General features: G+C 36.2%; 1 protein-coding gene across 1 annotated transcript; it reads right to left on the bottom strand.

Annotated features, from left to right (window-relative positions):
- Positions 1–2994: 2994 nt before the first annotated feature.
- Positions 2995–12826, bottom strand: LOC129268591 (retinol dehydrogenase 8-like). Its single transcript, XM_064104345.1, has 6 exons — positions 12711–12826; positions 7761–8026; positions 6588–6767; positions 4973–5066; positions 4447–4581; positions 2995–3760 (listed from the first exon to the last, which is right to left on the bottom strand). The coding sequence occupies exons 2-6, from the start codon at positions 8023–8025 to the stop codon at positions 3526–3528; spliced, it is 909 nt and encodes a 302-aa protein (XP_063960415.1). The 5' UTR covers position 8026; positions 12711–12826; the 3' UTR covers positions 2995–3525.
- Between the last annotated feature and the right edge of the window lie 485 nt (positions 12827–13311).

The following is a 13311-nucleotide window of genomic DNA, read 5'->3' as shown; positions in this document are numbered from 1 at the left end:
AATGGATTCTACACACTCCTACACCCCTCAAAAGAGTCATTACTCATCATTTTGGGGCAAGGGGTTCAAAAGTTAAGTTTTTAAGATGGCATCTGGCGGCCATTTTGGATTTATGCAAATTAGCAAAATTGCCCAAACGGCAACTTTGGGCAACCAAGCTGAATTTGTTCTAGGACCCCATAGGAACACGAATCAAGAAAAAAACTTCATCGGAAAGAACTTTTCTAGGTTGGTGTATTGAGCCTATGGGACTGTCAAATCGACTATATAATGATTTTGTGTTCGTGGCATATTTTTCCCCTTAAATTGGGGATTTGTATGGTATCTTTTTTTTACTCACATAATTATGTAGTCTTCTGTTTCTGTTTATGGGAACTCGACAGGACAGCTTTTGATGGTAAACACCAATATGGTATACCTAGGAAACATTTTACATCTAGTTTAATCAGTCATAGTGGCTGTCCTAATAGACGACAGATATTACTCTCCGGCCTTTTTTCAAAGTGGAGAACTCACAAACTTGCGATTATGAGTCCAATGAACCAATAGACCACGCGACCCTGTCTAACTATGGTGAATTATATAATAATTTGCAGGTTTCTTGCCTTGATTTTTTAGGGGCGGGCATCCCTTTAAATTTCAAGGATCGAAAAAAAGAAAACCGACGAAAAAAAAAAAAGTATCCAGCAGGGAGGTCTGTGTGGTGTAACTTTGTATCAATGAACGTAGAGGGCGACACCCTCTACATTCCTTGCTTAGTATAATCCCAGTTATTGAAATGAATAAATGGCTAATGGACCAACTGGTAATTAGACGAAATAGTGAGTGGACGAATTGGCAATTTGACCAAGTAGATAGTGGACGAACTGATGGTAGACCAAATGATAGCAGACGAGTTGGCAATTGAACGAATTGGACGACATACCTGGACACAGAGAAGCGAGAACATATTATAGATCTACTTACAATAAATTCCATTCGTTTATTCTTTCCTTACAAACATTCAAATAATTTGAAGTACATTCTTTTCTTTAATAATTTGCAGCTTACTTGGTACTTGGCATGTTGTACATGCTGTTTCCGTGTAGTGAGGAGGAAATTATTTCTGATGTATTTTAATTTGTTGCGCCTCTCTCATAAAACCAGAGAACGGGGACCTTTAAAATTTTTTGAATGCATATGAAGAGATACAAATAATTTGTTACATGATTTTACCAACTCTCATCACAACGGATCGCGAAGCCTTGTGTACCATTGTTGATTCATTCTCGGATGCGTCCGATTTGTAGTAGTAGTAGTAGTAGTGTTGATAGCAAACAGTCCCGGGGGTGTTTCACATAGACTTACGTATTACTTGGGGTCGCACGTAAATGCCTAGTTGCGTGCGGTATAAAAGGCATGACCACATTTGTCAGATCATACAAAGAGGACGTGCACTACTGCGTATGGACCAATTAGATTGCTCGTTGCATTTCATTTCTCATAGTCATTGTCACGTTTTTAAATAGAAAGGCATAATTTGTCTCAACCATTCTTCTACCCCCACCCCTTCCCCTTCTAAAAAATAAAACAAAGGCAGTATCTCGATCTCAGAAATCTTATGTAAACCGATATTGAATGGAAATATAATTATTATACATCAAAACTTGACTCTGCTTTCTTTATTTTAATATTTTCTTTGTCTTAATGATTTTTAGATTTTATATAATTTACCTGTTTCAGAAAGCTGGCGCTTTCAAGCAATTGCAAACACCTTACTGAACGTTTCATGAAAAGCAAATACCTCTTCAATGCTGATGTAGTCTATACAAACAGCTTTTGAACTGGAGAGATACGGACCGAGTATGACAGGCATTCATTGATAAATTGTGCTCGTTCTCATTTCACAGAGACATTAAGAATAACTATCGAAATGATGGTTCCATTTAAAGAGCACATGCACTCTTTAAATTGAAATCAGATATATGAGAAGAAGATAATACAATATTCTTTTGTTTAATCCGTTATATACAGTAAAATTCCGTCAGTCGATGAACCGCCTCGCAAATTACATCCTCATTCTTTAAAGGAGAATGAAACCCTTGAAACCAGCTGAATCCATATCAAAGAGAAAAATCAAAGAAACATATTGTTGAAAGTTTGAGGAAGATTGAATGAATAATAAGAAAGTTATAAGCATTTGAATATTGAGATCACTAATGCCATGTAGATCCTCCCATTGGCAATGCGACCAAGATCTGTGATGTCACACACGTACAACTCCCTTATTACTTTAGTACTTATTTCACTTATATTCTCACTTTTATAGAGTCTATCACGAGGTGAGGTGTTCTCTTTATGAGAGGACAAGTACAGAGGTTTCACAACATTATATCATTGACGAATCGTTTGTCATATGATTAGAATGAGCAAAAAGAGATGTTTTGGGGTATATTTTCAGTGTCCAAAAGGGGAGAGTTGTTCATCTGTGACATCATAGATCTTGGTCGCATTGCCAATAGGAGGATCTCCATAGCAGTAGTGATCTCGACATTCAAATGCTCATAACTCTTCTATTGCTATATAGTCCTATTTTACTCAAACTTTTGTCGATCTTATTATTTGATTTTTCTGCTTTCACAAAAGCTAACTTGCCTCAAGAGTTTCATTCTCCTTTAAAATAGATCATATTGGAAACAACCCAGGGGCTTCGGGGATGTTTTTGGACGGGGGGGGGGGGGTGAGCTGACTATAGAGAAAGCAAAAACTTAAAGGGGAATGAAAACTTTTGAACAATTAGGCTTGTGTCGAAATAGAAAAATCAAAGAATAAGAACAAAGAAAGTTTGAGAAAAACGGACAAATAATGAGAAAGTTATGAGCATTTGAATATTGTAATCCGCTATGGAGATCCTCCCATTGGCAATGCGACAAGGATGTGTGATGGCACATGTGAACAACTTTCCCTTTGATGGACTATAAAATACCCACAGAATGTTTCTTTTTGCTTTTTCTTATGGTGATGCAAACTCTTTATCCATGATGTATTCTTTAAAAATCTGTATTACATGCCCTCCTATATAGAAAGAACACATGATCTACTGATAGATTTGATAAAAGAGGCAGTTTAAGTGAAATATATACTAAAGTAATGGGGAGAGTTGTTCACAAGTGGCATCACGCATCTTTGTCGCTTTGCCAATATGAGGATCTCTATAGCATTAGTGATCGCAATATTCAAATGCTCATAACTTTTTTCTTCATTATTTGTCCGATTTTTATCTTTTCACACAAGCTATCTTGTTCCAAAGGTTTCATTCTCCTTTAATATGGTTATAATTACGTTTTTGTACACATTACTGAAAAAATGGGGGCAGCTGAAAACCCTTCAGCCCCCGCGGTTCCGCAGCAATCGACTTTATCGATAAACTGCATGGACCGTCGGATTATCAGAAGTGAAGCTAAATGAAATTTGACACTCCATTGGGCTAATCAACTACACCATTTTGCAATACTTTCATCTACAACTTTGCTATCAGCAGGAACATTAAATTTGTGACTCGTCATCACTTAAGTAGGCCATGATCGGATCCTCCACCATCTTCCGAGCGAACTCTAGCCAAGTGCTTCCTCCAAAGTCAGACATTTTCATGGATGTCCTGTTTGCTACGACGTCGCTGGTTTTGAACCTGATTGCTGCGTCCTGTTGCCCCGTCTCGATCACGTTCTGAATTACCTCGCAGACTTCGTCAGACGTCTGGACCGTGTTCTCAAAGTAATCGCTTTAAGAAACAGAAGGAGATAAGATGCGATGTTGGTGATGGAAATGATAGAAGTATCTGTTCTGCCTTGTCTTTTTGTCTATTCTTGACAAACACACTCGTGCGGATTCTCAACTCTTTGGGGGAGTATTTTAGCCAGTCGCAGTGGAAGCCACTCTCTATTGGGCAAAAGGGGTGAACGTTTGTGTTTCTTATTTTGTTTTGGGCAATCTCACATAGAAAATATCACTAGTGTTGTACCACAAGGATCGCTCATTAGTCCCATGTTATTCGTTTTGCTTTTAAACGAATTCCAAGAAAATTATCAAGTATTTTTAGGAAGTTTTTAATTATTCTCTCCGCTGACGACTCAAATTATATAATAAGTGATATAATGACCGGTCGTTAAGTTGAGGTCTTTCAGCCAATTATCAAACCACATTGATCCACGTATTACTGCCTCATGCAACAAATACCCAATTTTATTCGGGTTAAATCGAGTCGTTAAATTAACGCCCTCGTCTATACCTCGGGCGCGTTAGAATACTTCCAAATATACATCATGCGAGTATTCTTAACTCATCAACACATACATCCCTATCACAGTATCACTATTTTCATATTCACATCACTGTCATCATCGTCAACAATATACAATGATTATTCGACTTTAAATAAAAGGAAAAAAATCCGGAAATGCCTCTTACGTTACATGGGTCCTCAGAATCTTAAGTTGTTCTCTTGTGAGTGGGTCAACTTCTACTTTAGATGGTAGTCGGTTCCCAACGACGATATTACTATTCATTTCTGTGTCAACAAGGCCCGGTATTATGCTAGATAGTCTTTGAAAAGCAAGCAAAAAAGGAGAAAAAAAGTTGATAGTTTAAGTCTGTCATAAATACAATTTAGTAACATAAAGGGGGCTGACCATGCATATAATCACCGTGAGCAGCAGTTTACTCATTTAAAGCCCACGCCCAGGGGGCAGGGGGTTACGTCCACCCTATGATTTTTCAAATAGTAAAAAAAAAGAGTGAACCAAAGAAGAAATATAGGAAGAAAAGGGAAAGGGGCAGAAATTTAGTAGCATGAAAATTGAATGTAAAGGCCGTGAAAGTATAATACTGGTCCACGTAATTCACCTAAGAAATAAAAGCGATCGTCTTGCCCCCCCCCCCCCCCCCCCCGCCCCCTGCCAAAATTCCTTTTTTGCCGCCCCTGAGTTATTCATACTTTACATTGAAGGATTTCATTCTGATGGCTAATGCTTCTGTGAGTCCTTCCATGGCGTGCTTAGAAGCAGAGTACGTCTCGTAGAATGGCAATCCTACGGAAAGGAAATATAACAACAATTTTCCTTTTTTTCAGTAAATGTCATAAAATACATATAAAACACGTAATATTGCTTTCGTGGTATTACTTCCCAACCCCTGTGCATTTATCTCTGTCGTGACCAATATTGATTAATCAACAGCGGCTTTCAGTTTGTATGGAATGGGCATGATTAGTATTAGAATATTAAATGATGATGATGATAATAATAATAATAAGTATTATTATTATTATTATTAAAATTTTTCGCCACTTCCTAAGAGTTGCAGCAGCACTCGAAAGCTCGTGAACTTGTAAACTAGGGAACACTTTTTGCGAGAGTGATCACGAATTTCCTAAAAAGCTAGTGAACACTTTTTGCGAGAGTGATCACGAATTTCCTTGTTGACCATAGTAGATTGCGAGACAAATGAATACCCTCTAGCGATTATTATTATTATTGTTATTGTTATCATTATTATCATTATTATTGTCTTATTCCTTAACCTATTTAGCTACATGACTTAATTCAGTTCAGTTCAATTCTTTATTTTCATTTTTACATTATATCAATCAGATACAGAATGATGAACGGATTATCATTTTAAATACAAGCAGTATAGAATAGATCATGTGGAAATGAGGGGGGTGGGGATGGTGTCCACTAAAAGCAATGGTCATGATGGTTGTAAAGTCAAGTGCAGGGGCCGCGGAACCGGGGGGACTGGGGGGGGGGGGCTTCAGCCCCCCACTTTTTTCCAAAATCGTGTACAAAAACGTACAAATGACCATATGATTGTGATTTTTAGCATGGTCAGCCCCCCCCCCCCCCATTTTCGGCTCAGCCCCCCCCCCCCCCCACTTTGAAAACCGTTCCGCGGCCCCTGAAGTGTTGGTATATCCCCATTGAAAGTGTAAAAATAACTGGGTATAAATATATATATTACATGCGTATGTTGTAGGTCCATGTTATACATGTTATAACAAAGAAAATGTAGGAAGATTTTTTTTTAAGTAGAGATCAAACTGAGGTACACATTATTTTGAATTACAGACAAGGGCCCCGTTGCATAAAAATTACCGTTATGGTAGCTTGTCTGGAATCCTTGATTCCGATTGGCTGGTGGACATTGTTACCATGGTAGTTACCATTGGATGGCATAGTTACCATAATAGTAACTTTCAGATGCAGGTTCAGTCACACAAGGGTGCTGATAGCCCACCTGACATTGGACTATACACTCTAAGAAATGAAGTGTTAATTTAACACTTAGAGTGCTTGCACAGTGACTGCACTTCGAAGTGTTGATTTACTCGTTCAAATTTGAGTTACAAAAACAGCACTCCGAAGTGCAGTCACTATACAAACTCCTTAAGTGCTAAATTAGCACTGTATTTAGTTTTAAGAGTGTATTATCTGCGTGCGAATTAGACAAACTGTGTTGTTGTTTTTTTTTTGGGGGGGCGGTTACCAAGTGAATATAAACCACCAAATCAAACAATAAAGAAGGGAAATCTATATTAATAGATCGTATACCCAAGAGGCCGGTAATGGAGCTAACATTGACGATATGACCTGATCGCTGGTCTTTCATATGAGGTAGCACTGCTTGGATAATCCGAATAGGTCCAAAGAAGTTTGTCTCCACTACATCTCGAATGTCACCAATTGAAGAATACTCTATCGGGTTGAATGTGGCGATTCCAGCATTGTTAACTGTTACATAAAATGGAATAAGAAGATTAAAGGCAGGAAAGGGTTTAAACCTCTTAGACTTGCCACCCCAAAACCAACAGTAAGTGACGGTTCTCTGTAGATAAAATAGAAATTGGGTCTTCAAAAAGTAAAAACTAGCAAATTGGCCACGGCCCTGAGAAGATTTTTCTGGGGGTGCTGCGTGTATTATTCTCTACAGTCAGCGCCCCCTGGAATTCATCACGGCATGACGAATGGATAAATGTATCATGACGTACATTCTGTAAAGAAAACCTTTTTTTCGCTTGTCAAATTTATATCACCACCCTCAGTAAAAAAGAAAATAGTTCCCAGTGCCCAGAAATTGGATAATCCGAAAGATGAATTTTTCTTCGTGATGTTCTGTTAGAATTTGAGGCTGTAAAGTAAAAAAGACAAAGGGTTTATCTGTCACTGTTTTTCGGACTGCTTGGATGGTTTGCTGAGATTGTACAGTATGCATTTCATGCTGCCTTGAGTCAACCCTGAACTGCAAACTTGCTTCTCTTTATTCTTTAGAACTCTCGGTGAAATTCTTCAATCAAGTAATTGTGTTGGTTATTGTTGATCAATTTAGACAAGTTATTCACCATTTGAAATCTAAGGATTGTTTTTTTTTTTCTAAGCATAATAAAAATCTAAAATTTCAGGGAGACTTGTTGGTTTGGGGGTGGCAGGTAACATAAATAATTTATTTATTCACTTATTTATTTACTTATTTATTTGTTTATTTATTCATCTATTTGTTATCTATTTATTCATTCATTTAATTACTTATCATTTTTAGGGGATGGGGTTTTAGGTGATATTCTATAGGTGGACTGCAATCTATGTCAGTATTTCAATAAAGTGCAAAAAGTTGGTATCGCTTGCCGCGCGGTCTCATTAATGGGTGCTTAATCTAATTAGGAAAGAGGATCAAAAACATCGTTGTTCCTGTAGGCATTTACGCGGTAGTATATTGAACTGACCTACCAACTATGTCGATTCGACCATGTTCGTCGATGATTTCTTTGACAGCATTTTTCACAGAGTCATCACTGACGACGTCGAGAGGACGAATAAACATAGTGTCGTTGAGGGCGCTATCCGCAGCTTCCTGGAGCGGTCCTTTCTTGTCAAGGTTTCGCATGGTCGAATAAACCAAATACTTTTTCGCTGCATCCTTTCCTAGTTTGACTGCCAGATTGAGACCAATGCCCGATGAACATCCCGTGATCAGCGTAATTTTCTGTGCCATTCTTTTTCAGTTGTAGTGAAAGAAGGAAGCATCAAATTAATAGGTAGCTTACGCTCCACGACGCACTACGGATTCAAGAAATATTTTCCCTTAATTCATGACAATATGAACAACCGAGGAGAAGTCTTTGTCGAAAATTGGTAAATCAAACAGCAGTTTTGTCCTGGAACCTGGACAAACTACCTATTTGCGAATTTCCGTCAGCTCTCCAAAACTTTGGGCGAAACTGCTGTTCCGGTTCACCAATCTTGGACAAAGACGTGCCATCAGCTGCTCATTGTCTTTGACGGGTACTTTCAATACATTTACTGGGATTTTGACTCCGTCGTGCGTCACGAAGCGAAAACTCCTTGCTGATTGTTATGCATCAGCCACGCTGGCAAAACTCGAGACCGATCATTCGATCAATTATATCAAGATATAGAGTTCCAAAATGATGACGTCACAAAAAACTTTTTTTTGCATTTCAGATTTTTTATACCATATTTTGGTAGAACATGATGAAATACCTCCACTTCCAAAATTTGGTGTGAATCGGTCCATGGGGGCCCTGAGATATGACATCATGAATACATAGTTAGCCCCATTAAAGTTATTGACTTGGGTCTATAAGTTAGGAACCAGGCCAATGATACATTGACTCCAATAGGGCTAATTATGTATTCATGATGTCATATCTCAGGCCCCCATGGACTGATTCGCACCAAAGTTGGGTAGTGTGGTTATTTCACCATGCTCTATCAAAATATGGTATCAAAAATGCTGAAACACAAAATTGGAAAATTGATGACGTCACACTTCGGCACTCTCTTTCCAATGACATATCATGGATCGGTTTGGGTCGCTTTCGTTAGTGTGGCTGTAACCTTTGGACCACTATTATCATTATAAATATCATCACCATCATCATCCTTAAAGGTCAAGTCCACCCCCAGAAAAATATTTATTTAAATAAAAAGAGAAAAATCAAACAGCCACAACACTGAAAATATCATCAAATCGGATGTAAAATCCAAAAGTTATAATATTTTTGATTTTCGATCATTTTTCACAAAACAATTATATGCACATGCAAGCGAAAGAGTCGATGATATCCCTCACTCACTTTTTGTTTTGTTTTGTATTGTTTGAATAACATAATATTTCAATTTTTACAGATTTGACAATAAGGGTCCTCTTCTTTGAACCACAAAATGTTAAAACAATCATAATTACATATGTTGAGGGAGGAATAAAACTTTTTTTCACATGACAATGAGGAGAAAATTAGAATATTTCATCGGCTATGTAACATGTGTAATGAAAAACAAAAGAAATAATGAGAGGATGACATCATCAGTCTCTCCATTTTGCATACCAACCTGGGCCCCGTCTTACAAAGAGTTACGATTGATCCAATTAATCTCAAGTATATGGAAATCTATCAATTTTATAATTTTCTCTTTAGGAAATTTGTTCAACGTCCTTTAAAAAGAAAAAGAAGCATACTGAATTGTCAAGAAAACAGTGAATGTGTGAATATAAATCATTTCTAGAAAATATTTTGAACAAACATGTATTTTAGATGTTGACATTGCTGGCTTTCCATAGTTGCGATTGATCGGATCAATCATAACTCTTTGTAAGACGGGGCCCAGGATGTGAAATTAATCGAAACTTTAAAATTTCACAACTTTCTTATTTTACATTCGATTTTGATGAAATTTTCGCTGTTATGCTTGTTTGATTTTTTTCTTACTATTCAACCAACTTTTTGTTGGGATGGACTTGTCCTTTAATTATGAAATAAGTTTGCCATATTTAGTATAGCGGCCTTGCAAGAGGGGTAAACACATAGGCCCGTATTCTGAAATCGGGTTTAATCTAAACTCTGGTTTAAAGTTTAATTATGGATAGTCAATAGAAGCATAAATCTCTTTAAAAATATCATGTATCAGCTCATTTTTCTCTCAAATCATTCTTAACTGTTTTGTAAGGATAAATACAATAGCTTTCTGTACCATTCACGAGTTAGAAAAGAACACAGTAAACATGATAAGAAACATACAATGTAAGGAAAATTTTGACAATTTCGGCTTTTGATAATTTAGATCATATTCTAAATTAGACATGACTTCAGAATAGGCTCTCATATCCCTTTCATCATATTTCGTACATAGATCCCGTATATATATATAGTTTCATATGAAGAGCTCACTTGCAAAAGGGGTTAGGTCAATTTTCCATCAAATTTGATTTTTTTTTTGTCTCAATGTATAGATTTTTAGTAGCTCTACATGATGATACCAAAGAAAAGTTGAAATTCAAAATCACTTTTTTTTTTCAAAAGGGGTTAGGTCAATTTCAGCTTAGTTGCAAAAGGGGTTAGGTCCACACATAATTTTTTTTGGAAAAGAATATTTCAAAAAATATGAAGACAGGTAGATTTCTTTCATACCCAATTTTATGTTCTCATGGTAGGGTATCATGAAAATTTAGTTTCGCATAAGAATATTGCAATATGGGAGAAAAAAAAAAAAAGATTTTCTTGGAGTGGACCTAACCCCTTTTGCAAACAAACTCTTCTGAAGAGCTCATTTGTCAAAAGGGGTTAGGTCCATTGTTCATAAATTTTATTGTTTTCTGTCTCAAAACCTCTAAATTTTTGGTTGCTCTGATGAAAACAAAGAAAATTTGAAATTCACATGAAAACGTGAATAAAAGTGGCAAAGAAAAATCACTTTTTAATCAAAATAGATTGGATCCACTTCAGTTTACTTGCAAAAGGGGTTAGGTCCACATTGATAATTTTTAAAAGAAAATATAGAAAAATTGAAGACTGTTAGATTTCTTTTATACCCAATTTTATGTTCACATGATAGCGTAGTACATCATGGCAATTTAGTTTCTCATATAAGAAAATTGCAGTGAGAATAAAAAAACGTGTTTTCCTCGGAATGGTCCAAAGTGGACCTAACCCCTTTTGCAACTAAACTCTTCATATATACATCTAATTGTGTATTGATATGTCGTAATTATTTTTATATGTATATATATTTGGCCGTTTTGTGCTATCCTGTCATGGTATTTTGATACTATTATGTTTTTACCTGTTATATTATACCTGACAAAAGAAGATCAATTAATCATTTTTTTCTGCTTCTATTACAGATTGAAATAATCATTTTTTTATGAAGATTATACACTATAAAAGTATAATAAAAGTCTTTATAGTAGATTAAACACTCCCACTTGTTGAACTTTGGAAATCAAATCAATGCAGAAATCCTATTTTCGTCTGCATGTGCAGATAACTTTGATCTTGGCCCAGACACTATTGCTATATTGATTCACGTAGCATATATTCTCGTTCAGTTCACGCATACCGACCTATATGTCCTGGAGCTTGTAACACAAAGCTTAGCAATGATCGTAGAACAAATTTTCACGATTGATTGCATTGACTACAGTGTACAATCAATCGTAAAAATCAAGCGTACGATCGATCGTTATGCTTTGTGCTTCGCAGAGCGCTGATATTTGCATTATTGTCTAAAATAAGCAATGCTAATTTTTTATATTGTCTGTTCCGTTTAATTGAGCAAGCGCCATTAAAAAAGTATTGGGAGTAAATGCAATTGTTTAAAGTATTGTTTTAGTTGTAAATGATTTTAATAACTTGAACTCATAGCTATTTTAATATTGACCCCGAATTTCAATTTAAAGCATATTTTAAGACTGTTTTTTTTTAATGATTGTAAAATTCTTCTTAAACATGTTAAATGAGGCTAAATTTGCTAATACGTTTTAGCTTGGCTTTCGATATCATTATGTTTATAATGACTTGAAATAAAATTTATTTTTGAATTATTATTTTTTTTTATAAATTGCTCATTTATTTACTGTGTATTTTTTAAGTGTATTTACTTTATTTCACTCATATGTACATACAGGGCGACTATACATGCTATACGAAGAACAATATGAATATCATTATAGGCTGACCGTTCAAAGTAGATCGAATCGTCATTGAATAATCTCATACCCAACATTAATGACTTCACAACAAAGTTTTATCACACGTGCTTGCATTTTTTTAAAGGAATTCTATCTTGGAAGCTTTGAAAGGGACAGTTCACCCTGAAGAAAAGTTTGTAGTAAAAATAGCAGAGAAAATAATTAAGAAAAACATTGGTGAAGGTTTGAGGAAAATCCATTACAGATAAAGAAAGATATTAATATCAGACTTTAAAATTTTTGATTTGTGACGTCATAAATGAGCATCTGCCCCATATGTTATGTAATATGAAATGCATACATTTCACATTTTTAATGGTTCGTGATGAAGGAAGAGAGTGAAATAAAACAATGAGAAAGATCATGCAAAAAACGTTGCAGCCACCATGCAATAACTGATTTAAACTATGTAGAATTATCTGCACCGTTATCATTCTAATTATCATCATGACCATTTACGGCGATTTCGTGAGATTTTTTTCACCAAGAAGATACTGTGGGGGGTATCCTTTTCCAGCTAAAACATAAAGACCTTTTTTACCGCGAAAAGGCAAAACCCGCGTCGTTCTAGCCCCATTCCCTTAATTCTTCAATATAACAACTAGACGATTTAGAAGTGGGTCTATCCGTTTTGACTGAAGATAGCGAGATATAGCTAAAACAAAAATTTAGTTTAAAATTGCTCTTACCTGAATTCGTTCACTTCAATGAAAATCTGAGACTTTGGAAAAAGAATTCAAAATAATCAAAAGCTACCAAGACAAATTCTACAAGCACGACCAGGCGGACAAGTGTCTCCTGTGTTAGGCCAATAGGTGGAGTCTATTCCACTGGTGTAAATCCGTGACGTCATACTGTTCAAGGGGAGGGGGGCACGATAGATCAACAGCCCCCCCCCCCCCTCGAACGGTTTATTTCCGATTCGTCTAATGCCAATTCGTCCATTGCCAACTCGTCTACTATCATTTGGTCTACCATCAGTTGGCTTGTTTATTGTGGATATAATCAAAACACAATTCAAAAGAATAACTGAATATTATTTTAAGACATCGATAAGTTGGTGGTTATCTCATTAAATATTAAACCACCATACCAATTACCTTCTTCTTATCATGTGCAGAATGGAACTACGAACTGGCTTATCATCTGTTCTGGACAGTTATGACCGATACGGTAATATATAGCCATATTGCAATTAGACTCTTATAATATGTTCGGAATAAAGAATAGACACGCAACTGGTGTAAATCCTCGCGTCACAACTATTGTTCAGGGGGTGATTCCACCCCC

This window comes from Lytechinus pictus, chromosome 9, assembly GCF_037042905.1.
Source record: "Lytechinus pictus isolate F3 Inbred chromosome 9, Lp3.0, whole genome shotgun sequence".
Lineage (NCBI taxonomy): Eukaryota > Metazoa > Echinodermata > Echinoidea > Temnopleuroida > Toxopneustidae > Lytechinus > Lytechinus pictus.
Note: the sequence above shows the minus strand (reverse complement) of the source record. Positions and strands in the feature narration are given on the sequence as shown.